The 25,357-nt window shown below is 37.9% G+C and overlaps 2 protein-coding genes across 2 annotated transcripts; one reads left to right on the top strand and one right to left on the bottom strand.

Annotated features, from left to right (window-relative positions):
- Positions 1 to 11,888: 11,888 nt before the first annotated feature.
- LOC112571531 (UPF0561 protein C2orf68 homolog) lies at positions 11,889 to 17,359 on the bottom strand. The gene is made up of 4 exons (XM_025250569.1): positions 17,238 to 17,359; positions 16,433 to 16,560; positions 14,845 to 14,918; positions 11,889 to 14,395 (listed from the first exon to the last, which is right to left on the bottom strand). Exons 1-4 carry the CDS (start codon positions 17,306 to 17,308, stop codon positions 14,282 to 14,284), a joined length of 387 nt encoding a protein of 128 aa, XP_025106354.1. The 5' UTR covers positions 17,309 to 17,359; the 3' UTR covers positions 11,889 to 14,281.
- Positions 17,360 to 17,506: 147 nt separating this feature from the next.
- Positions 17,507 to 24,895, top strand: LOC112573423 (U4/U6.U5 tri-snRNP-associated protein 2-like). Its single transcript, XM_025253784.1, has 14 exons — positions 17,507 to 17,616; positions 18,720 to 18,783; positions 18,962 to 19,056; positions 19,261 to 19,397; positions 19,648 to 19,744; positions 20,170 to 20,225; positions 20,411 to 20,636; positions 20,788 to 20,933; positions 21,342 to 21,387; positions 21,824 to 22,047; positions 22,660 to 22,721; positions 22,925 to 23,069; positions 23,438 to 23,524; positions 24,386 to 24,895. The coding sequence occupies exons 1-14, from the start codon at positions 17,508 to 17,510 to the stop codon at positions 24,575 to 24,577; spliced, it is 1,686 nt and encodes a 561-aa protein (XP_025109569.1). The 5' UTR covers position 17,507; the 3' UTR covers positions 24,578 to 24,895.
- The last annotated feature ends 462 nt before the right edge of the window (positions 24,896 to 25,357 follow it).

Raw genomic sequence — 25,357 nt, 5'->3', positions numbered from 1 at the left:
TCTGTGTTGATGGCTCAGTTGCTGGATGAGGTAACTGCTGCTTCTTAGTCGGCTGGAAGCTGATGCAGTCCTCCAACTTCCTTTTTTGGACAGCATTCTGGCAAACAGTGTCCTGTTTTGTTTTTGTTTTGTTTTTTTAGCCAGATGAGCCTCTTTCCAAATGCACTGTATATGATGCATGTGCAGAAATCACATTTTTTATCATTTGGTCACTGGGGACCATCTGTATGGCTCTACCAGAGAACGACCAGCCTTGCGAGAACGGAATCTGAGCTCTGAGTGACTCACCTCAGTGGTGACAAGTGATAGTAGAAATCACTATATGCTTCTGGGCAGCCCTTGCTGATAGTGATAGACTTGGGTGTCGAACTGTGTGTAGTGATGATGATCTTACGTTCAGTCTTCTTAGGCATGTGTTTTTTTTTTCATTTTGGATGGATGTGACCGTTACCACTAGCCGACAATATTTAGATGGTGGTCAGCTTATTTAATGCTGGCCCCCGGCTTCATTACTCCGCGAGCTCTTGCTTCGTCTTCATTCATCTGTTATCCGGAGTTTTAGGAGTTTTAGGGCTCGCAAATCGACATTACTCGGCTCCCTCCACTTCGCAAATCACACAGGAGAGGACGCAGAGACGGTGTGAAGCGGAGACTCAAGCAGTTTCGTCTGGACGATCGACACAGGTTTCCACCTCATCCTTCTATCCTGCTATCCGATGTCCAGTCGATTCGTGGCAAGACTGATGAGCTTGAGGCGTGGGTACACAACTTTCGACTGTTCAGGGATACTTGTTTGTTGGTGTTACGGAAACATGGCTCCACGAAGGTGATGCAGATCTGGACATCTCGGTTTCTCTGGCCCGTTTCGATCAGATAGATCTGCTACAATTACTGGCATGAGGAGTCTGTTTCTATGTCAACAGCAGGTACTGTAATACGGTTATTATTCGTGAAAGGATGTGTACTCGCGACCTTGAACTTCTCACGATTTCTCTTCGCCCATTTTTACCTCCCGAGAAAATTCCCCAGCTGGTTTTCACCCTTGTGTATATTCATCCCAGGGAAAATGTTTCCAATGCGTTACAGTGCATCGCAGATGTGACTCACCATCTCAACTCGATTTGTCCTGATGCTCTTACGTTTATTTTATGAGATTTTTGACTGAATAAGACATGAATAGTTGTGTGCATGAAATTATGAATTTTTAAGTTTTTAATTTTTAATCGAGCTGCAACAGAATTGCCCTCTGGGACAAATAAAGTCGTATCGTATCGTATGGTATGAAGTAGTTCATTGTTATAGTTCGGTCTCTACTCCGTCATGCGGTGATGTCATCAGTGACGACAATGTACAATGACGTAGAAACGTAGCGACTGGGTACTGAAGCACAAACAAAACTTCTCACGATTTCGCTTCGCCCATTTTTACCTCCCGAGAAAATTCCCCAGCTGGTTTTCACCCTTGTGTATATTCTTCTTCTTCTTCGTCGATCACTCAACGAGTGTCAGTGCGTTGTGCTGCCGTTAAGCGCCCGATGGCCCAGCACATCCGTCTTCGGTGTCAGTTTTCTTTTCCCGAGTGTCTTTCTCGTAGAGAGACTTGCCGTCCAAGGCTAACGACCATCCTCTGGCCGGGTGCAACACTTTAGTCTGGCCTCTACCCTGACAGACCTGTTCGGCTTGGTTGGACCTGCCAGGAGCACAAGGCTCCCGCCGACATAGCTCTGTGGGTCGACGAGGCACACAAGCCACCACACCACTACAAGGTAAGTTGCACCAATTGGTGGTGGATGTATATTCATCCCAGGGAAAATGTTTCCAATGCGTTACAGTGCATCGCAGATGTGACTCACCATCTCAACTCGATTTGTCCTGATGCTCTTACGTTTATTTTATGAGATTTTTGACTGAATAGGACATGAATAGTTATGTGCATGAAATTATGAATTTTTAAGTTTTTAATTTTTAATCGAGCTGCAACAGAATTGCCCTCTGGGACAAATAAAGTCGTATCGTATCGTATCGTATGGTATGAAGTAGTTCATTGTTATAGTTCGGTCTCTACTCTCATGCGGTGATGTCATCAGTGACGACAATGTACAATGACGTAGAAACGCAGCGGACTGGGTACTGACGCACAAACAAAAATAAATGTTGATTAAAGTATAAGAAGACCACAGAGTCACAACTACTGCCTGATGATGATGTCGATTTGTAATGCGCAGGTATCCATTCCGAAGAATGCTCATTGCGCAGAAAAAAAAGAACAAATGAAGAACAAAAAAGTGAACAAATATATAAAACACCAGGAAAAGTAAAAAATGGACAGAAGTGTTTCTTGGTAGTTTAAGACTGGCTTGAAAGAAACAGATGGGTTTTCAGTTTCTTGCGGAACGTGGTTGGTGAGGTGATGGTGGAGAGTGACGATGGCAGAGCATTCCACAGCTTAGGTGCCGCATTTTTGAAGGCCCTGGCTCCAGTGCGCTTATTGTTGGTGTCTTCCACTGCAGGGAGACAGAAGCGTGACTGGGAGCCTGAGCCCAGGCTACGTGACGGCTGGTACGGAGGAACTATTTCCTGCAAATAGTCAGGAGCAGTTTTAGACATGCAGGACTGGGCAATGGAAAGTACTTTGTGGTCAATACGCTTGTTCACTGGGAGCCAATGAAGGCTCTGTAGGATCGGGGTGATGTGCTCAGTGGACGACTTTGCACTGGTGACAATCCTGGCAGCTGTGTTTTGAACTCTTTGGAGCCGATCCAACTGAGTAGCAGGTATACCCCACAATGCACTGTTACAATAGTCCAATCGTGATGTGATGGTAGCCACAGCAAGTGAGTTTGCAGCAGCTTGAGTCAGCATGGGCCGTAGTCTACCTAAAGTCCTCAAAAAGTAGTAGGACTTAGCCACAACAGAACTGACATGGTTGCACATGGAGAGCTCTGCATCAATAAACAGCCCTAGATCCCGTACACAGTCAGCAAAGGCTATGGAGGCATCACCGACCTGCACGGCACTAATGCCAATCTGCTCCCGTCTGGCTAGTTTTTACAGTCGGAGGGATCCAGGTTCGTTTTTTTCAACAAGGGCTTCACAACAGCCTGTTTAAAACACCGTGGAACACATCCTGCTCTCAAACTGGCATTAATAATGTTGTCACGGACCATCCGCAGACATGCGCATTCTTTCCAAAAACCATATAAGATCGCTTAAGGGTGGGCGTCCCTCCTTAGAGGCACCACTAATTATTAAAACCAAACACAAGTTTACAAGTAGACAAAATATGCACAGTAATCCACAGTCAATAATAATAACACTCCATCACGTTCACACCATCAAAGTTTACCAAGTCACTGCCGGAATCCACACGGCACCAATTTAAAGAGTTACAATAATAACACACCATCAAAGTTTATCATGTCACTCAGCCGGAATCCACACGGCATCAAATAAAGAATTGCCATAATAACACACCATCAAAGTTCAACATGTTAATAACCGTTTAGTCCCTGCAGCTCTCCAGTCCCCGGTTTCTTTTAGTCCACTTAAATCCTTTCTTCTACAGTTCAATAAATGATAAAAGAGTGTTTCTACCATACCGATAAGTTACTGTCAGGCGGGGTAGAACAATATGCAGCTGGGATAAAACTAAGAGGGAAACCATCACTCCTCCGGCGGTTAGTTTCAGCTGACCAGGCACCCTCCCTGGTAGTGGTCGGTACAGGAAGGGCAGGGTAGCCCCCTCCTTACTCCGAGTCCACTGCTCCAGCTCGCCCACGTCGGTATGCAGTTTCTTGGCCCCCAAGAAGTTGCACGGTCGGTTGCTCACACCACAGAGCTCCCACGGCGATGATAAGGAGTAAAGAAGCACGATGTACATCCACAGTAGTACATCGGCACTAGTACATCCCCCGTAATACAGCCACAGTATCACGTCCACAGAGATGGTACTACCACAAAGTAGATCCCCCGTAATACATACATATTATTACATCCACAGAGATAGTACAACCACAAAGTACTTCTCCCGTAATACATACATATTATTACGTCCACAGAGATCGTTGAGTCGGTGAATTAAAACCACAAATCCACCAAATTATCATCAGCCGCCCCCTTGCCACTTATGGTCGGGCTTAAATATAACCACCCCAGTCTCTCTAGACCAGGTGTCAGCACTGCCTGGCCCGCACGTGGTCTTCGCTGAATTGCGTCGCAAGCATTTTCTAAAAACAAACCGTCAACACCGGATGTCAACCTTCCCCCATCCCCTCTTGCCCCCTCTACTACGCAGTTGTCCGTTACAAATGTCCAAGATGACAGGAAATAAAATGTCCAGAAGTTGAAGAATAAATTTAGTTGGTACAGGATCCACGGCACATGAAGTTTTAGTTGATCTCGCTACAAGTTTCCTCAAGTAACTCTCATTAATACACGTGAAAGAAGTCAGCGGAACACCAGCAAATGGCACAGAATAATCTGCACCACAAGAAAATTCACTCTCAAATCGGTATATCACAGAGATTCACAGAAATCCACTGATCGAAGGTGAAAATAAAACTGTAGAGAACTGTAGGTCCGCCATGTGAGAATTTAAATTTAGTTAAAATTTAATTTATTTAATTTAATTTAAATTTTAGCAAAAAAGAAAACAGTACGAGCAGTAGGAATCAGAGAGAATAGAGAGAGAGAGCGCGCGGAGAGCGTAACCGTTACAGAAACAAAAACATTTACGCGAAAACACACACAGAATAAAAAAAAGCAAAAGAAAATCAGTTCTAATGATTTTAATTTTAAATGTCACCGGTTGTGCAACGTGCAGCAGCCTCTCTGAGCGTTGTCCTCGTCGAAATGTGTGGGCTCCTCCTTGACTCTCTGTCGGCCTTCGTTACGCCTGTTACACCACGTCGTAAGGCTCTCGCTCTGCGCTTCTTCTCGGCGGTCACTGCTCCTCCTGCGGTCTCGTTCAGCTCCTCGGCGGTCACTGCTCCTCCTGCGGTCTCGTTCAGCTCCTCGGCGGTCACTGCTACTCCTGCGGTCTCGTTCAGCTCCTCGGCGGTCACTGCTACTCCTGCGGTCTCGTTCAGCTCCTTCTCGGCGGTCACTGCTCTCCTGCGGTCTCGTTCAGCTCCTCGGCGGTCACTGCTACTCCTGCGGTCTCGTTCAGCTCCTCGGCGGTCACTGCTACTCTGCGGTCTCGTTCAGCTCCTCGGCGGTCACTGCTCTCCTGCGGTCTCGTTCAGCTCCTCGGCGGTCACTGCTACTCCTGCGGTCTCGTTCAGCTCCTCGGCGGTCACTGCTACTCCTGCGGTCTCGTTCAGCTCCTCGGCGGTCACTGCTCCTCCTGCGGTCTCGTTCAGTTCTTTCTCTTCGGGCTCTGCTCCTCTCTCTTTCAGCTCTTTCTATGCGGTGTCTCCTCCTGTCTCTTCGCTCTCTCTCTCTCGCGGCACCTTATCCGCCTGGGTGTATCCCCACTCAGTACGGTGAGAGTACCGCCAGAGTGGCCGAGTGACCACAAGACATCGGCCCACGGTCAGAGTGTATGTTCCCATACTCCAGACTCCTACCAATCACAGTGCACAGCTACGCTAGGTTATGTCCAATGTGGCGACTCGCTTTGTGGCCTTTTGCCATTCAGTCGATGCTGCATAGACCTTGTCATTTTTGTTTGACATAGTCGTATTCATGTTTTATTGTAATTTTGTGTAGGTGGACACGTGGTAAACACAAATTTTCTAAATAAAAATTCATCGATACTTAAACGTTGAAGTCGAACTTCCGGTTTCACATTCACGATATCGGGATTGTTTATATTTCTCCTCTCTCTTGTCATAGGAATTCGCTATTATAGGCATCATATATATAATAAGTAGAGAAAATAGATCTTAATAAAATAATAAAATCACGTCTTCCATTCCCCCCCCCCCAAAAAAAAACAACAACAACAACCAAAACAAATGCAGGGTTCATAACAACATTGCGTCGTCTGCTGTAAACTGAGGCAGCGAACGATATATATTATATCTGCTTAAATGCTCTTTCAAAGGACCTTTCGAAACGTGTTTAATCAAAAGTGCAATTATTTTCTCCGTCAGCTGTAATTCAATAGTATACATAAATTCAGAAAATAGATCTTAATGAAATTACTTAAATACTTGGGTCAGTAACTATGGAATTAAAAATGCGTGGGTCACACAGAAATAGTACGGAATAATTACTTCAGAAGTTTTCTTATGTTATTTATTGAGTCCTATTGGGATTATCTTATTTTAACGCAATTGTTTCTCCGTCAGCTTGAATTCACTAGCATACCATAATACATTAGAATTATTGCGTTGTGGCGCAGACAAAACTTTTTAATCTGCTGTACAACAAGGGCTGTAACTCTTAGGAGACTTTTTATGGCGCCAGTATTTTATTTACATATACAGTGATACCTCGGTTCTCGAACGCCTTGGTTTTCGACCAAATCGGTATTCGACCAGGAAATTCGAGAAAATTTTGTCTTGGAATCCGAACAAATATTTGGAACTCGAACATCCGAACGTCCGAGATGAGCCGAGTTGAGCCGAATGGCGTTCATTCAGCCAGAGATCTGTAGGGACCTACAGATCTCTGATTCAGCCCAGCGCGCCTTGCTTGCGTCATCAGTGTGAGTGCAGAGAGAGAGAGTGACGTTTTTGTGGAGAGAGTCATGAAATGTGTGCAAATTGGGCAGAAATCGCAAATTTTGTTGAACAACATTCACCCTGATAAAGTGGTAGCAAATAGAGCAGTTAACATTTTTAATGACAATGTTATGTCCACTTTCCGCAAAATTTTGCAAAGGAGAAAAAAACAGCAAACAATTGACAAATTCTTCCGTAAAGAAATCAGACAAGCAACTGCAGAGCAAGATTCTGATTCTCCTCAGCAAAAGATACAGAGAACAGAAACACCCGAAGAGCAGTTACCCTCTGTTTTTATTGAAGAGGACTCCCCTTCAATACAATAACCATCCCCCTTCCCTCCTCCCTCCACATTCATTCCCTCCTGCCATAAAAGTTTGGTAGAGGTACAGTAAATGAAACACAATTTACTGTACTGTACAGTACATTTTATTTATTTTTTTTTGTTTTAATAAATACACTTTTTATTTCTTATTTCTTGTTGAGACTCATGTTTTTCTACATATTATATACAAATTAGGCCAGTAAATAGGCATTTTCTGGGGCTTGGAACGAATTAATCCAGTTTCCATTATTTCCTATGGGTTTCATTGCTTCGGTTCTCGAACAATTTGGTTCTCGACCGTCCTCCCGGAACGAATTATGTTCGAGAACCGAGGTATCACTGTATATACTATTTGGAAGGCGAATAAAATGGAAGCGAAGAAAGCAAATGTACGTAAATATAAACTGTTTTGAAAAAGCTGCTAGGGCAGTTAGGGGTTCTAAAAGTCAACACATGTAAGCCACATAAATCAGGTTTGAGGGACTGCAATGATGGTAGAGACAATTAAATCCATCGAATATAATAAGTAAACTTTACATAAGCAAACCTGGCCACTTGTACGGCTCCAAGAGGGTATATGGTTCATTCGTAATTAGTGAGCTATCAGACAGTTACAAGATCTCTACAATGAGGAAGTCAGTGTTGTCAAAACAAGATAACCTGGACACCAACTGTCAATTCCCCCTGTGGGACCCCGGGGTATGCTTGCCTAGCAAGCATTGTAAGAATAGGGTCCCTGCCATCCAGCCAGGCATGTCGTAAGAGGCGACTAAGGTGGACACCTCACCTAGAGGTAAATTAGGTTGTGGTAGGGCTAACAACCCCACCATGTAAAAAAAAGTATGTTACAGAAACTAACTGTCAATTCAGATAGCAGTGCTGACAGAATCACATTGTGAAGGTATATAATTCCTTTGGTAATGGCCTTATCTGCCATAGGTTTCAATATTAATAGGACTGTATAAACAACCAAAACAAAGAGAAATAGCCATTGATTTACATAAAATCCTTGCCTTTGTCATTTTTTTCGGAGGCAAAACCCAAGAGCAATGAATATATTTTGGGGTCATCTAGTAATGGTTGTTAGAAGGCAATCATTCTGCAAGCTGATGATGATGCATACAGACTTAAACTGTGCATCACATTTTCATGCAGTTCTTTTATATGTAGCACACATTCTCACTGATAAAAATTCAGCATACTTTCGCAATTCCAACAGGTAGAAACAGCCTCAAATATGACAAATAAAAATACACAAATGACCAGTAATTATACCACTTAATGGGATCATTTAGCACCAAGTCAGCAGGAAACCTGATTGTACCATTTTTTTCTTAATATATTCTAAGTACATATGTAATAGATATATATTCCACATTTTCATCATAAATTCCCCTGCTCCTCTTAAATTCACCTTTTGTGCAAGGACTGTCAGGGAAATAATGCTACTAATGTTGTCGTATACATAACAGAATGTCTGAAAATGACAACACCATAACTGTACATATAATCATGCAATATTGAATGTCATTGTATTGTTTACCAGTAAGTTGAAATCTCAAACACAGTTGGGGTATTGATTTTGTGCAACCACCCACTGTTAACGTGCATGTAACCAGCAGTATATGGTGTTGATATTGACAAATGGCCTCCCAAAAATTAAATAAAAATTATTATTATCACACACACACACAGAGTACAGCAATAATTGAAAACAATACCAGAAACCTGATGTTTAAAAATTACATTTTTCTTCAAAGCTGGTCATTCGGAAAGGTTCCATGGCAAGTAATTATACACAGTCATGCCTGTGTGAAAGTAAGATTTGTTTGGACACAACTAAAGTGACAGGCAACTTCTTATGTAATCCTTTACCATTCATAGTAACAAAAAGGATCTGCTTGTGTCTACATGTGTCAAAATTATCTCATATGTAAACATTTTGATATCACTTTCAAGGATGTTATAATTTTATAACTGCATGCTTTAAATACATTCTTAAATCTTTTAGAAGAAGATTAAGTATACTGATAGCCATACAATATTTGAACTGTTATGACAATAGGATCATGCAGATAATACTAACAAACTGACAATCTCTTTAAAAATGCACACAAATGATTTTATTTTCAAATGAAGCGAGTAATCCTGATTAAGTATAGTTGCAAGTAGGTGCTTTAATCATCTCTGCTACTTGTGTTCAATGATACATGCATTATTCTCAACTGCACTTATTATTCTCAACTGTTTTTACTTAGAGTGGGAAACAGAATATGAAATTAAGGATGTTTTAATGCTGCCCTTAGATGCTGCTCTGTACACACTTAACTTGTAGACTGTTGTGATACTGATTAATGCATAAAACATTAACAGAGTAATCAGCGCTACAGAAAAAATAAAAATGCAGTTAACTTGATACAATATGTGACTTATTTTATTGAAGAGATTACCTGTGCTAGGTAAAAATATTTGCAATGTGGTCTTTTATTATGTGTTCACAAAAATACATTGTGATATGTTTCAATACATTTCTTTGTGTAAAAGAACACTGAGAAAAAAAGAAGTAATTACCTAGACCATACTTTTCTAATTGATGCTAATTTCCTTCCTTAGAAAAGTGGTATTTATGAGTTTTGTACATGCACCGATGCTGTCATAAATAGTCAAAGCATGAATAATATAAATGTGTTACAATATCACAGTATGGACTGCAAAAAATTCAAGCTGTTTGCACACTTTTCACTGGATGTTTGCACTTTTATGCTCTATTAAGGTGGCAAAAACAATGGGCAACTGTGATACTCGCCCCCAACAATGAAAAAAGGACATTTACAGTTGATAAAACCCCTTTTTCCAAAGATATATCATTGCTTCTATTAGTAATAAAAGAGTAACTTTAAGAAGAAATGTATTTTGAGGCAATTCTTGTAACTTATCTGAGTCATGCAGCTACGTGAACATGTTTTCACTTGTTTTTAGACATCATCATTTAGTTTCAGTATAATTATTTTCATACAGCTAACCCCATGAAGAAAATAAATACTGTGTCACAGACAATACCAATAACATACAAATCAATGTCAGTTTATTTGTCTACGGCAATGTACTACACTAAATTAGCCTACTCAGTGATGATTTGGTGACAGATTTTGGTATTGCTTGGCAGTGATTATTGATGAAGTCCCTGAAACTGTCATTTGTATTAAACACACTGAACCTTGCATACTGCAGCCCTAGTCCACATTTTGTGTATGTCCCAAAGTTGGTATCCATTGAGATGACAGACCGTTTAGGTTTCCTCCATAAATATATGTGCAAATAAAAGCTTAAATTGCAATCTTGATAGAATAATAATAACGATATCAATAAAGTACCATTTCTTGTTACATGCATGCATTCATGATGCACACTTATAGAAACTCATAAACACATGCCCCCACATACCTAAAACACACACACATGGGAGGAGAAAAGATAAGTTTCAATAGGTGAAGCTGAAGGCAGTCAGTTTAGGATTCTAGCAAATATATATTGACAGAAGTCTGGTTAGAAGAATGCAAAGCCAGAGAGAGAATAAATGAGAAGAAGACACCCTGTAGATGTGAACTGATTTGAAAATCAGTTCCTGTGGCATTGAAGATACTATTGGAAATTATCTCGTGGTTTAAACAGTCATATGTTATATTTTAATTTTTAATGGGTTCATGCTCCTCCTGCTGAATGATTATGAGTTTATTGTGTTCTGAAGAATGTAAAGAGCCTTGAGGTTCCAGAACTCTTTTAGGTAAATCACACTTGAATCTTATCCAACTTTCCATTGTCTTTGATAACACCAATAGACAGGGGTAAAACCATGCAGTGACTGCGTCTACTCTTGTGGCCACTGTCTGGTTGCCCAGATCTTCCAGCACATTTTGGTAAGCGCCGTCACTCTCTTTTCTCTGCCACTTTTGATCAACTCTGCCAGGACCTTGCCCAGACGACTCTTCTTCCTTCAGGCTCTGAATAGCCTGTTCAACATCATTGCATAGCAGGGCTTCTGCTTACGCAAAAAATTGCGTACAGTACGCATTAAAAGTTCGGAGGACCCCTTCCATTTTCGTCAATGGGGTCCCCCTCAAATATGGGCGAAGAACAGGGACCCCTTAAAAATCTGAAGAAGGGGTCCCTGAGACCCCAAAGAATTTAGCCTTAGCAGAAGCCCTGCATAGGATTTCCAGGTCCTCTGGGTTGCCATGTTTCCTGGATGTCTTGGGGGATGTTCGAGTCCGTTGTCAGTGGGTAGTTGTAAAGTTCGCTGCAGTAGATCTGAAACAGCTTTGCCTTGAGAGTAGAGCAGCCCTTGCTGTTTTCTGCTGTCATGGGTGGTCTTGAGCAACCCCTGCAGAAGGCCTTGCAGTTGTTACCCCAGGTCATCAGTCTCACTGTATCTCTCCTTAATCCAGGCTGTCCTTTGGCCTTTCCCTATTTTGCGGTTTACTTCCCTATAGGCAGCAGAGTTTTTCAGTTTGTCACTCTTCATGGTTCAGTGTTGGCCATGAAGATCAAGAACTTCCTTTGTGACCCAGGGCTGCTTCACCTTGGGATGCCCAGGAACCTTAAAGGCCGATATCATGAGTACATCCTTAAGTGTCCCCTGGAAGGTGATAAACACAGAAGTGGACAGAGAACTGGCTGGCTAACACAAAGGAATGAACTGGAATGACATTCAAGTAAAAGCACTAAATGGAGAACCTTGTCAACAAATGTATTTATCCAGCTGTTCCATCTAATGACCAGTACAGGTTGACTCACATAATTGTTCATTAGCTGGTTTTAAATTAAGGAAACTCTTGGAAATGCAAAACTTGTTCTTTCATGTGGTAAAGCAGAAATAATAAAGAAACATAATGGGAATATTTATTTATGTGTATTTTATTCAGTTTATAACAACTCAGGGACAAAACACAATATTGCTTTCTGGGTTATGTAACATAGTAAATTTACTTTTCCCTAACATTACTTGCTCATTTTCAAGTCCATAAATATATTTTCTGACATCAACATACTCATGTACCTTAGAACTTAAGGACATGACTAAATTTATATAAGATCAGAAGGGCATAGGTAGACATGTATATGTTTGTGAATTAAAATTTGGGGTATTGATTTATTGGATATGAAGGTTGCAGGAACCCTCCTTTGGAATAAGTGGCTTTCTTGTGTATATTTAGAGGCAGCTGTGCATACCATGTTATTCAATAGGTGATGTTTCAGCTATTTATAGATGTATGTTACTGTATAGATCAGTGGTTCTTAACCGGGGTTCGGCGGAGCCTCCGCCACGGAAGTCAAGACACACCCGCAATTCGTGATAACACTAAAGAAGGGTTCGGTGAATGTGCATATGAAACTTGTGGGTTCAGTACCTCAAACAAGGTTAAGAACCACTGGTATAGATGGAAGTATCATGAAATACCTGTATATAGCATTAGTCATGTCCCTTTGGAAAAAGAATATGCCTGATGACCATATACTTGGGTTCAAATTTATATGAAAATGTATTGTCGAGCATGGTGTTTTGTATTGTAAATATGCTTGTATCTTCCCAATGTCATAATGACCAGGAGTCATTGGCATTAAAGATGTCATGTCATGTCACCCACAAACATTCCCTACTGCAGTGTAAAACTTTTTAGCAGAAGGAAACGCAATATTTACAGGGTGTGCCATATGCATCAAATTCACAATAAACACCTCCACACAGTATATCCATATTCCCAAGTATTGCATAAACTCATTCTTGCATGCTAACGTGGAACAAAAATCAATAACTGTCAACTATCAACTTTCATGAAGCAAATAAAGATCTTTTAATTACTGATGATCACTCTTATGCTTAATCTGAGGCGAGTTTTACAGCCTTGACCATCATTACAAAGTTGACTTGTGACCTTTGCATCTACAAAACCCTTCAAAAGGTCAGCTGGAAGTCTTGAAAGACATGAATGTCTGCTGCGTGAGTCAATAGCAATACTCTTACCCTCACAAATAATCTGGTTATGAACTTGAAATTACAAACAAGCATGTACACACAGAGTAAGTAACCTTGTTAAGCAAACTTAACCCTAATCTCAGCCTATCAATATTCCTGGTTTATAGGGCTGGCTACTTTGCCATAATACAGCCCTCATAAAACACCCATACCTCCAGCCCCCTTCCAATGCCCATCTATGTGAAATGCACATGCAAGCACCCTCCCACCAATACACACACATCTGTGTTGTGGAATGCTCTCCACATAATTGTCAAACTAGTGATAAAAATGAGCACACCACAGGTGGTGATAAATTTCAGGTAATGTAAGGCTGCCGGCTTTACTTGGTAAACAACACAATGGAGAAATCTAAGACAACACATGGCAAGAAATAATTTTGGCAAGATGAATAGACAGCAAAGCAACACACTACAAATCTATTTACATTTAAATAAGATTATATACTGAACATTCTGTAGTTCTAAAGTTTTGGCACATTTTTTTCCCCCATATAATTAACACAGTAAAATGCAGAACACAACTCTTCACTTTAGAATATGTAAATCAACACTTGTTCCTTTATGCTCAGACAAGAAATCGACAAACGTGAATCATTCAAATAACCTTGCAAAGATTCGCCTTCTGTGTTTACACTGTACCCTTTCTTTATGTCTACTTGTGCATGTTTGATAAATCAGCATATCCGCAACATATATTACACAGGTGACTTTTGGATTTCTTCCATGTAAAGGTCTTATGATTTTCCAAAAAAGAACTCTTCTGGGATATTTAATAAATGCAGTCTACTGCCAACAACCAAGCAGAACTGCAAAAATCTAATACATAAACTTTAGTCCAGCCAAAAACTAAGAATTTAAAACAGAACATGCTGGTCAATATTACAAAATAATACTTTTAAAACAGCAATGATTGCTCCTGAAGCCAATCTAGTCCACAAGAGTGCATTGTTGCTTCATGATCATCAATGGTTTTGCCAGAAGTTTTGAACTGGAAAGCAAACTTGTCCTAGCAATGTTACAAAATTCTGACCAGCTGGTAGTCATCTTCACCTAAGATGAAACAGTTACACTGGACTAAACAATAAAGAAACTAGAAGAAAACAAATCTGAGAAACACAAATATGGCAACTAATATTCCACAAAACCAAAGAAAACAACGCAAGCTTAACAAGCCTGATAGCTGCTTTAACATAAGTTACTTGAGCTGTCATATCTCACAACACTGTTCAACAGTTTTATAAAACAAAAGAATGTCATGAACGCTTGTCTATTTCTTCTTGTATTCTCTGCATTAATGCTGTGATGTACGGTGGTTTAAGTCCGCATTCATTTCCCAGCTGTTTAGCAACAGATTCTGCACTGTCCTCCTAAGACCAAGCATATATAAATGAAAAATGTTTGTTAAAATATAAACTGATACCAGAAATTTAGAGAGTGGTTCAACTCTAAACAGGACTGAAAACATAAAATAGACTTTTGATGTTGAGGAGGGAAATAAACTCAGCCAAAAATAAAATGTCTTGTTGATGTAAATGTCTTTTTTTCGGTAGGTGCACCATAACATACAATGGCAATTTTGTGCACTTATATACAAACAAAATAATGTTACCTAAATTAGTCTTATCTAAATCTCACTATACAAGGAAATGTGCATCGATTCTAAAATATAGCTATCAAGTGATTTAAAGAGGGGCACAGGCACCTAGATGCTGGCATCATTTTACAAACATTTTATCATTTCCTTTTAAGATCCCTTGTGCTTACACTATTGTGAAAACTTAAGTCACTGAAAAACAAATACAGAAATTCAGCTCACTTTGAAGATATCAACTGTGTGAATCTGTCCATTCAGATCTTCAAATTCCAGCACAAACATGTGCTGTTTGCTATCTGAAAAATATAAAAAAACTTTCTGAACTGTGTTAAAAACCTAGCGCAGCACCGAGTTTTAAATTTTTCATATTAGTGTTGATCATCAGAAAAAGTGTGTAAGACACAAACACAAAGTTCTAGCATTGCCTGGTTGTTGTCACATTTGGTAAGTGCAACTGCTCTGGAGTACGAAGCAGCACAGGGAGAGAATTCATGCATTTAAGCATGTATAGGTGTTGTTTAAATATTTAACTCAAACATAAAAAAATATTCTCCACGTAACCAAGGATAAAATAATAGGGCAATAAAACTGCAGAGAATATGACGTCAAGTACTTTCAATCAAAAATGTATTAAGTTCAAAAGCTAAAAATTTGTATGATAATAATAAAGATTTATATTGCATTTTCCCAAAGATTTGCTCAGAGCGCTGTACAGAAATGATACACAGACTGAATCACTACCAACCATGCCCCACATTTGCATATAACAGATGGGCTCACTTCTACAACAGACATCCGTTCATACCCAAAGTTAATTACTGACATGTTAAGCACATTCATGGTCAGGAAAGAGTCACAGTGAACTGGCCATTCTGAAAAGAGCATTCTTAAGTTTGGACTTAAGGTGGTAAGAGAATCAGAGTGATGACGGCTGATGGGTAATCTGCTCCAAGTTGATGAGGCTTAGTAGGAAAAAGACCTCTGTCCATAAGTTTTTGTCTTAGCTTATGGAGCTTGAAGAAGCTTGGTGTTGGAAAATAAGCAAACAAGTTGAATGGGTGTATAGCTGGGAGTGAGTTTGGAGACCAGTGCCAGAAACAGCAGAGTAAGTCAAAGTAAAAAGTTTGTAGCCTATACAATCCGCGACTGGCAGCCAGTGAAGAGAGCAAATGATGGGTGATATATGTTCATATCTAGATGGTCTGCAGATAAAGTGAGCAGCACTATTCTGGATTCTTTGATGTATGTTAAAAAAAAAAATCACTTTAGAACCAAAGAAGTTTGTTTGAAGAACTTAGCTAGCTTGGCAACAACTTTTCAACACCTATTTTCATTTTATTTAACATGAGCAAGCTGAAAACTATGAAAGATTTAGAGTATTCGGAGGAAGACTTATGATCAGATACAAGCTAGACCAGCAATATTTGAGGTCTTAGGTCTTAAAAATAAAATGTCAAGATTCTGATGTTTACAGAAACAAATGTAAAATTTAAACTGAAAGAAACAAGCATGTTTACAACATTTTGCACAATTTGTAAAGAATCATTTACGAACTCAAATGGCTTGGATACATAATTTTAAAACTTGGAATAATAGTAAATCCTTTATCATGTTTACATCAACATTCCAGTTCATAGCTAGCCTTTGGACTCGAAGTCCTAAGTTCCAACATGTATATATATTTAGAAATAGCCACCAAAAAAGTAAGTATTAGCACTTTTAACACATTTAAAAAAACTGTTATCAAGAATAAGTCTTAAAATAAACAACAGGTAATAAAAACTATATCCGCTTTTTGAAAAATATCTACCCTTTTTTAAACGGGGTGGTACATAAACCTGCTTTTCTGGTTTTCTGGGACGATCTTTGTGTGATGACCCTCTAAACCTTGGAGGATTGCTTTCCATTTTAGCTTTCACCTCTTTGTCGTAGTTGTCCCTGTGAAAAAAAATTTACAAGATGAAGTGGTGATCGAGGTATTTTTCTCTCTCTCACTCACGCACACACAAAACTATGCATGCTGTGAGGGGCAAATTTTTTTTAATGAATGTATACAAGAGTTACACAGTTTAAGCAAAAATTTTTGGGGGGGATTATTTATTATTGCCATCTGAGTTAAAAATTTATTCAATGTCTTTTTTAATGAATAAAATATGCCTTTATATTGGGTCAGGTAACATATGGCTATAGTGGTAATAATGTTGGGGAGTAGGTGTGTGCAGTGATTTTTTTTTTTTACGAAAACAAATTAACCTGTAAGTAACCCTTGTCACAAATTTTCGTTTTTCAAGTTTGGAGCGGTAAAAAAATGATTCAAAAAAATGTTATTCACTCAAAATACTAGAGTCGAAGAAGTCACATTCATCAGCGTATATATCTGTGAAAAGAAATATAAAAACTAGAAACACACACTTAACTATATCCATGGCGTTGTTAACAATTTCAGACCAACCACAAACTAATAATATCCATGTTAACACAACTAAAGTGATTTAAAATTTCACTGTAACACAGCTATCATCGCGACTTCTAGCCACTCTAAAACAATTAAGGGAGCAAAATGCATAACGTTATTAGCTGTACAGGACATAAAATCTTCAGATATAAACAGATACCTATCCACTTGATTCTTGATTATGGATTTCATGAAGCCATGCTGCATATCAATACGCGAAGAACTAGCCATTGCAACTTTTGAAGCGTTGCGCTTACATTACACATGTGCATGTCGTCATCGGTAATTGTGTTTGAAACGAAACTACACGAAACACTGTATAATTTATTAAATAGAAAACAATCTAAAATTTACTATAATTTACAAGCATTTTTGTAAGATATTTTATTTATTTAAAAAATACTTTTTTTAAGGTATACACATATCAGTGATGTTTCGCTCCATCATTGAAATAATGGCGGCTTCCACGAAGCATAGGAAGACGCCAGACAACTCGAAAAAGCGGATAATTTCACATATTGGAGATGACGATGATGCTGGTACACATGATTTGTGTTATTCTTATTAACAGAATGACAGGAAATTTTATTCATCGCAACAATCCATACTAGTTATATTTTTTCTTGGCAGTGTTTGGTCTCAGTAGGTATCAGTCAAGACAGAGTTGTATTACTCAGCTGTATGATAGATTGCTTTAAAGTTCTTTTTATGCTTCGCGTTAACTATTATATGTTATTGTAGAAAAGAAAATTCAAATAACACATGTGAGCAAAGTCAGTTTAAATGAATTAAATTCTGTTGATCTGCCATCCTTTTTCAATATTAATGAGTACTTCAGTTTTGAAAATTAGCTGCATTAACTGTGAGAATATTAGTACCTACTTTATCCCGTAATTACTGATAAAATTATACCAGGCAGGCATGATTAGGGGTAGATAAACAAACTGTAGCTCTTTTAATTTGCTAATATGCAATGGTGAGGATAATTTACAGTGGTCATCAGTCACCCCAATTCAGACCAACCCCTCTTAGACCAAACCATCTTGTTACTAAAAGTCAAATTGCCCATGCAGCAACACCTATCTGAGGATAGTTAGATGGCTACAGACGCATTTGACACAAACTATTGAATAACGAATAAAATATATGAAGAGATCTCTTTAAATCAAGTGATTACAAAGAAAAGCACTTTTATGCATGTATGCAAGATTTCTTTCCTGGAAGTGTATTATCAAGTAGACTTGCCACTGGCAGCTTCATGTAATCAAGTGACAAATTAACTGCACAGAAGACAATAGTGCTAAAAAAAAATTAATGAAAGTATATAGCTATGTTGGTTGTATTTGACATGAAAAGATATTTGTGTCATCACTGATCAAGTCACCTTTAGGGCATGATCAATTTGACTTTCAGTTTTGGAATGCTTTGATTTTACATAGGTCAATTTCATCTTGTCAGAGGCCAAATGCTTGTGAAAATCTGGAACCAAATATCCAAATGTATCTTAATAAATGTTAGGAGTCTTTTCTAAGCCTGTGAAATAAATAATTGGAACTCCTCAAGAAATGGAACAAATTCTCACAACTGATTGAGCTTTCTAAGAAGATTGATTTTATTGACAGTTATTTTATTCCACCAACAGTGCCTGTAAAACAACCAAAGGTTGACAGGAGTAGATCATGTCCATATTTGGATACTATTAACAGGTTGGTGTACTTTTAACTTCACTTAAGTTTAAAAAAAGAGAGAAAATGCTGCTGTTAAAAGTGATAAAGTTATATACCTTTATGTGCATATGCATGCAGATGTATTCATAAAGAGAAATCTAACACATCTGAGTATAGGACAAATAAAAATATAAAGTATTGTCAACTTTTATTTCAGGTCTGTACTGGATTTTGACTTTGAAAAGCTGTGTTCTGTTTCACTTTCCCACATCAATGTCTATGCTTGTCTTGTGTGTGGAAAATACTTTCAAGGTGAGCCAGTCTTGATGGTTTCTTCCGGTTTAACTATTGTTTATCTGTGAAAATAGCAAAGGCCTTACTCTACTTTTATTTTTACAATCCCTTTATGTAATATTTTAATTTGGTAGTGTTATTTGATATGACTTAAACTAGTTTTTGTATACTTTAAAAAATTTTTTCTTATTCAGTTGACACTAAAAAGCATTTCTCTGACAGGTAGAGGCAACAACACTCATGCCTACACCCACAGTGTTCTGGAGGGTCATCATGTCTTTCTTAACCTTCAAACACAGAAATTCTATTGCCTCCCAGATAACTATCAAATCATTGACTCATCACTGGAAGATATAATTGTAAGTGTCAAATTAGTCATTATATTTGCTTTGTAATATATTTTATATATTGCATAATATATAAAAGTCATGAACACTATTATTTCTTTACAATTTCAATCAAAAGAAACATGGATTTTAAGAGATGTTTCTGTCACAAGTGTAGTAGAGAAACTTAAGGCATGATAACAGCACCATGAAGTTAATTTTTATATCAGTCATAAAGATGAATGCATTTCAGCTCTTGCTTTTTTGCTGTACATTATTGCAGTATGTGCTTAATCCAACATTTCAAGCGGAACTCATTTCCAAGTTAGACACTAACCCCAAGATGTCTCGTGCTTATGATGGAACAACTTACTTGCCAGGTTTGAGGAATATATTTTATAGCTATATTACTGTTATTTTATGTTGTTTTGTTTGGCGATCACTTAAGAAGACAGGTTTATATAATTTTTAATGTAGGTCAAAAATGCTAAAGTTGAAAGTCCCTTACACTGGTTGTTATATGTATGTGACAGACTGTGTAGAAGGTGAAGCCTATTTTTCTCTTGGTTACCTTTTACCTTCCCTAATAAATCAGGTACCTAGCGCTATTGGAAAGGCAGTGATCATGGAATGGAGTTTTCTCAAGGCTACAAAACCTTCCCAAGTTCTAGATATCTCTAAATAATATGTAAAACTCACAGACATCAGTATATGATGTAACAATCTATTATATATTGACAACAGCTTGAGAGTGAATATTTTGTACATATTTTGTAATAAGAGGAAAATATTTGTTTTTCCTTAGGTATTGTTGGTCTTAACAACATCAAAGCAAATGATTACTGCAATGTTGTCCTACAGGTAATTTTTTTGAAAAATATTTTTAAGTAAATTAAATCTGTATTGAATTTTATGTATACATACAGGTGAAGTCCAAGCAAATAATTAAAAAAACTAATACAGTCTTATTCATTCACTGATTGATTCATTTTTTAGACTTTTGCACAAAGAAAGAAACTATATGAGGTTTGTTTTACCTGTTGCAGTCATTATCACATGTAACTCCTCTGAGAAATTATTTCTTGCAAGAAGAAAACTATTCCAAGATAAAGCGGCCACCAGGGGATCAGGCCTTTCTGCTGGTACAGCGTTTTGGAGAGCTTATCCGCAAGCTGTGGAATCCTAGAAATTTTAAAGCCCATGTCTCTCCCCATGAGATGCTGCAGGCAGTTGTTTTGTGCAGCAAAAAGCGATTCCAGATCACGCAGCAAGGTACAGTAGTCTGAATAGGTTTTATTCATTTTATGTTTGCCACTAATTATGAGAAAAATTTTGTGACAAGATTTTAGTGACTGACATTTGTCATGCAAGGGCATTAATGTCTCACATGTACAAAAGCTTATTTTGAAATGTACTTTTTCAGGTGATGCCATTGACTTCTTATCTTGGTTTCTGAATGCCATGCACTCTGCTTTAAATGGAACAAGAAAACTTAGCAGCAGCATTATAAGTCAAACTTTCCGAGGGAAAATGTTGGTTTTCTCACGCAAGATTCCACCGATAGACTTGGTAAGCAATCAAGAAAGAGATTCCTTGCCTGTTTGCCACAGTGAAGTTTATTATCTTGAATAATTAATCTTAGACATTGAATAATATTTTAAAATTCCACTTTGCAATAGTGACTGTCATAACTGATATGAGCAGGGAATGAAAGTCACTGTCATAATGGATTAGGGGTAGGGTATTTATAATTTCCTTTCGCTGCTGTTCCTTTAACTAGGATTGTACTCTATCAGTGATTAAAAATAGATGGAAAAATTACACCCACGTAGTTATGCAGCATGTCATCATTAGTCAATTTGCAACAAAATATCTACAGGAGCTTCTTTTTGGTCAGTCTTTTGTTACCGAGATGCAATGCTAAATGTGTTAAGTCGTTATCCTAGTGGATTTGCAAGATTTCTGAATTTTTTGCAGCCGGAACAGGAGAAAGAAAAACTTCTTCAGACAGAAGAATACCAAAGTAAGTTGATTTATCTACTTAAGTTGCTTTAGGCAGCAGATATTTAGTATGTCTTTAACACATTAAAACTTAAGAATCAGTGTAAAAAGAAGAATGGTGTCTTGATAAATTTCAAAAGCTGTTTAGGAAAAGGACTACCCCAGAAGGTGTTTCTTTAGTCTTAAAAATGCTCTACCTGACTTTTTTTTTTAAAAGTGATTCACAGCATTAAATGTACAGCTAATATGCTTTTAACACACTGGTGACTTTCAATTTATTGCATAGTTCTGACTGACATTGCATTGAGAGCACATATACCTACATTTATATATCGATTCCTTCGTTTGTTCATTCATTCAGGGACATAACATGATCAAGCTTGTAGGTTTGAAGTGATGAAGATGTCTTGTGAACAGAAAATAAACATTTTTTGGAATAAGTTTGTTGAAACTTGCAGCATTAACAGAGGAGATTCAGTGGCTCTACTTGACTTGTGACCTCCCAGCACCTCCTCTTTACCCTGACGAGCTGCGTGAAAACATAATCCCTCAAGTGCCTTTTGCAACACTTTTGGCCAAGTTCAATGGAGTGACAGAGAAGGAGTATAAAACATACAAAGACAACACCATCAAATGCTTTCAGCTCACACATTTGCCTCCATTTATCATTTGCTATTTCAAAGTAAGTTGATATGCGTGCTTTAAAAGCTGAAGTAATTGGTGTTGAAGGAAAACACACATTACATATTATTACCTATTTTGCCTTTCTGGCACATAGGGCAGTGCTGCTTTTTCATTACTTAGTTATTGGACAGAATTTGCTCTTGACCAACTCCCAACCTAATGGACCAGGATTTGTCCTTTATCTGGCCTCAACTCTTTAATCAGTTTGGCATGAGTGGCCCTACCCTGAATAACTCTAGAGGTCACATAGCTCTAGTGGAAATACACGCTTCCTGACCTTAACAAGATGCTAGCTTTTGGAGGAACACATTACAGTGTCTGGTCCATTATACTCTCTCACTAAAATGGTTCAGATTCATGATTGATATTATCTCAGGACACTTAAACACTTTATTATAAAGCACCTTTCATCCGTATTAAAGGTGGCTCAATGTTTTACATAAATATGCAAACATATACAAAGTCACCCATTTCCTGCCCTACCTCTATTAATCATTTTGCAATAAAGATAACAGTTTGTTTTTATGCTCATGGTTACTGGTTTTTTTTTCTTTATTATAAATGAAATATTCTTTGCTTATTTGATTTTGACTTTATTTTCTTATTGCAGAGATTCACAAAAAACTATTTTGTGTCAGAGAAGAACCCTACAATTGTGAACTTCCCAATAAAGTAAGATTAAGTGGTATTCTTGCAAGGAATGTGTGTGCTTGGATATGTATATATGTGTGCATATATACAATCCCTTTATGTGATATTTTAATTTGGTAGTGTTATTTGAAGGGAAGGAGAGAGAGAGAGAAAAATATTTCCTCAAAAGCTTATTCTGAACCTGTGGTCTGATAAAATGGGTCATGCATTAATGTTTATTCCAGAAACATTGATTTTGGAGAATTGCTCTCACCAGAGGTGAGAGCCACGCACAGACACACTACATATGATCTGGTGGCTAACATTGTACATGACAGCGAACCAGGTGGAGGACAAGGAGGTACATACAGATGCCATGTCTTGCATAAGGTGTGCTTCTTTTATTTACGTTGGTTCTTTTATTCAAATAATTTTTAACCTTCATGAAATTTCTTCGTTATTGTTAATATTTTCAGAGTATGTTCTTTAAGGTTTTGAGATATGTATATATCCATATTATGTTCTTTAAAGATGTATTCTGCAATTGTGTATGCATGGGTCTGTAGGTGAGAAACATTAAAGAAAAAAAATTAGGATTATATTCTGTTCACAGACATGCTGTTGAATCATTTTAGAAAGATGCACACATATTTGTTTCAAGCTTTCAACATGAGTAAAGCATCAGAGCTTAATTTGTCTTTCCTGTTAAAAATGTTCATGCTATATTCTGCAATATATGTTGGGTGTTCTTATTACAGGCCACTGGAAAATGGTATGAAATGCAAGACCTCCATGTAGCTGACATCCTACCACAAATGATCACACTGTCAGAGAGTTACATTCAGGTACAGTTAGCAAATTTTCTTTGTAACTGTTCTCTACATGGTAATAGGTGCAAACTTAACTTTACCATGCATTATTAAAGATTTTTGCTAAAGAGAGACTTTTTGTTCTGCTTTAGTTTATGACTTCTAGTTTAGAGTCAAATTTATAATGTTGGTATTAGTAGGTGATGAATATAGTTCATGCAGCTTGTACAGTGTGTGCATTTGGTAAAACTACCGGTAAAGAATAATTATCTTAAACAACAACAAGGATGTATATGTGTAAGTTGTGGATTCATTCTTTCTGTTCTCTTTCTTTTAAGCCTCCCTTGCTTTATCAAACAAACACTTGCATAAAAATATGCTTACAACAGCGTGTGCACATGTACATACAGTTGTGTGTGTGTACTAGGCAGGACTTTTGAGTCTAAAAGAATTTTGAGTAGATTTCTGTCACTAATTCTTCCTGCTGTGATTTTATTGTAAAATCTTGATCTATCACTTCAGTTAACTCAAATGTATCCTCATGTGGCATCAGTGTGAAATGTGTGTACTCTTGTCATAAGATATTGTCTCAAATATGTCCCAGTTCCTTCTGCATAGCATTGTTTCACCTGGATCCACCAGTAAACAGATAATGCAGAAAATAAACAAAAAATATAAAAACAATCTTTGGAGCAAAGTATGCTAACTAACCAGAGCCTTAATCAAGAGGAATAGTCCATATGGATTTGATCCAGTATCAAGAATGTGTACACGCACGCACAGACACGTGTGCACATATCACGGCACTTTTATCCACACGTTTAGCAGTTTTAGTAACTGTTACAAGCCCGAGATTTACTAGAAACTACTGTGCTGAAGTTGCAAGTTTTGTTTTAGATTTATGAAGTGCGAGAGGATATACCCAATCCTTTCTACCAGCCACTGAGTGCACGAGCTTCCAAGCAGCAACAAGAAGTGATGGAGGGCACGGGAAGAGATGATGTTGATGTGCCTATTGAAACAGAAGAGCCCATGACCGACATTAATGAAATTCCAAAGGAGGACAGCAGAGAACAAACAGATTCTTGATGCTTTTTTTTTTCAAATAATGTGAGGCTTACTGGTTGAAAAATTTATTGAAAGAACTTGTATTCAAATGCTGCTATTCAATGCTTGTTGCACTGAGCTTGTCTCAGATTAAAATTTCTTGACTTAATTATGACAGACCCTGAAGCAAGAGATATGGAGATGTTATGGAGATAAGAGGTTGGGTAGTACCTATAAAAAATGCATTTTATGAAAAAGTAGGTATTCTGAGCAGTTTTGATACACATTAAGAATGTTTTATTGTAAAAGTCCTTTAGATGTCTCATCCTCTTGACCATTAAAAACTTCATTACACAGTCATCTGGTGTCATTTGTGCAGTTTACAATGATGTGTGATGCATGCTTCCTTATTACTTTCTTGACTGAAGTCATTTTGTCTATCACTGCTCTTATCTATGGGGGTAATAAACTAGGGTTTTCTACTAAGCTTTTTTTCACAAGAGACTGGCATACCAAAGAAAATTTACTTGTTTAACCTCACATTTTATGCAGGTTTATTTAGTGCTTAACAAAATGACAAGAATAATTATAGTAGTGATGAGACATTGCTCAGAACAGTATCTAGGCCCAGAGTGATGTCCATTGTTTTGTTTCTTAAGATTTGCTTTCTGATCAGACGTTTACACTTCATTTATAACATTTTATAAGAAAATTATTTACAGATTGTGTATAAAATTTACGTAAATAAAGAGGACTGAATCACTTTCACAACATAGAAACTACTTCCCCAAACAACAAAATTACTGAACTAAATAACCATTG

Source organism: Pomacea canaliculata, linkage group LG1 (genome assembly GCF_003073045.1).
Source record: "Pomacea canaliculata isolate SZHN2017 linkage group LG1, ASM307304v1, whole genome shotgun sequence".
Lineage (NCBI taxonomy): Eukaryota > Metazoa > Mollusca > Gastropoda > Architaenioglossa > Ampullariidae > Pomacea > Pomacea canaliculata.
The sequence above is the reverse complement of the archived record's forward strand: the minus strand, read 5'-3'. Positions and strand labels throughout refer to the sequence as shown.

Excerpts from the sequence above, each read along its gene's own strand:
- LOC112571531 (XM_025250569.1), bottom strand. The coding sequence starts at position 17,308 with ATGGCTAGTTCTTCGCGTATTGATATGCAGCATGGCTTCATGAAATCC. Across the intron at positions 14,919-16,432 it reads ACCACCCCGTTTAAAAAAGG|ATAGCAAACAGCACATGTTT; the intron begins GTAGATATTTTT and ends TATATTTTTCAG. Across the intron at positions 14,396-14,844 it reads ACACAGTTGATATCTTCAAA|GAGGACAGTGCAGAATCTGT; the intron begins GTGAGCTGAATT and ends GCTTGGTCTTAG.
- LOC112573423 (XM_025253784.1), top strand. The coding sequence starts at position 17,508 with ATGTTTCGCTCCATCATTGAAATAATGGCGGCTTCCACGAAGCATAGG. Across the intron at positions 19,745-20,169 it reads TGGAACAACTTACTTGCCAG|GTATTGTTGGTCTTAACAAC; the intron begins GTTTGAGGAATA and ends GTTTTTCCTTAG. Across the intron at positions 20,934-21,341 it reads AGATTCCACCGATAGACTTG|CCGGAACAGGAGAAAGAAAA; the intron begins GTAAGCAATCAA and ends AATTTTTTGCAG.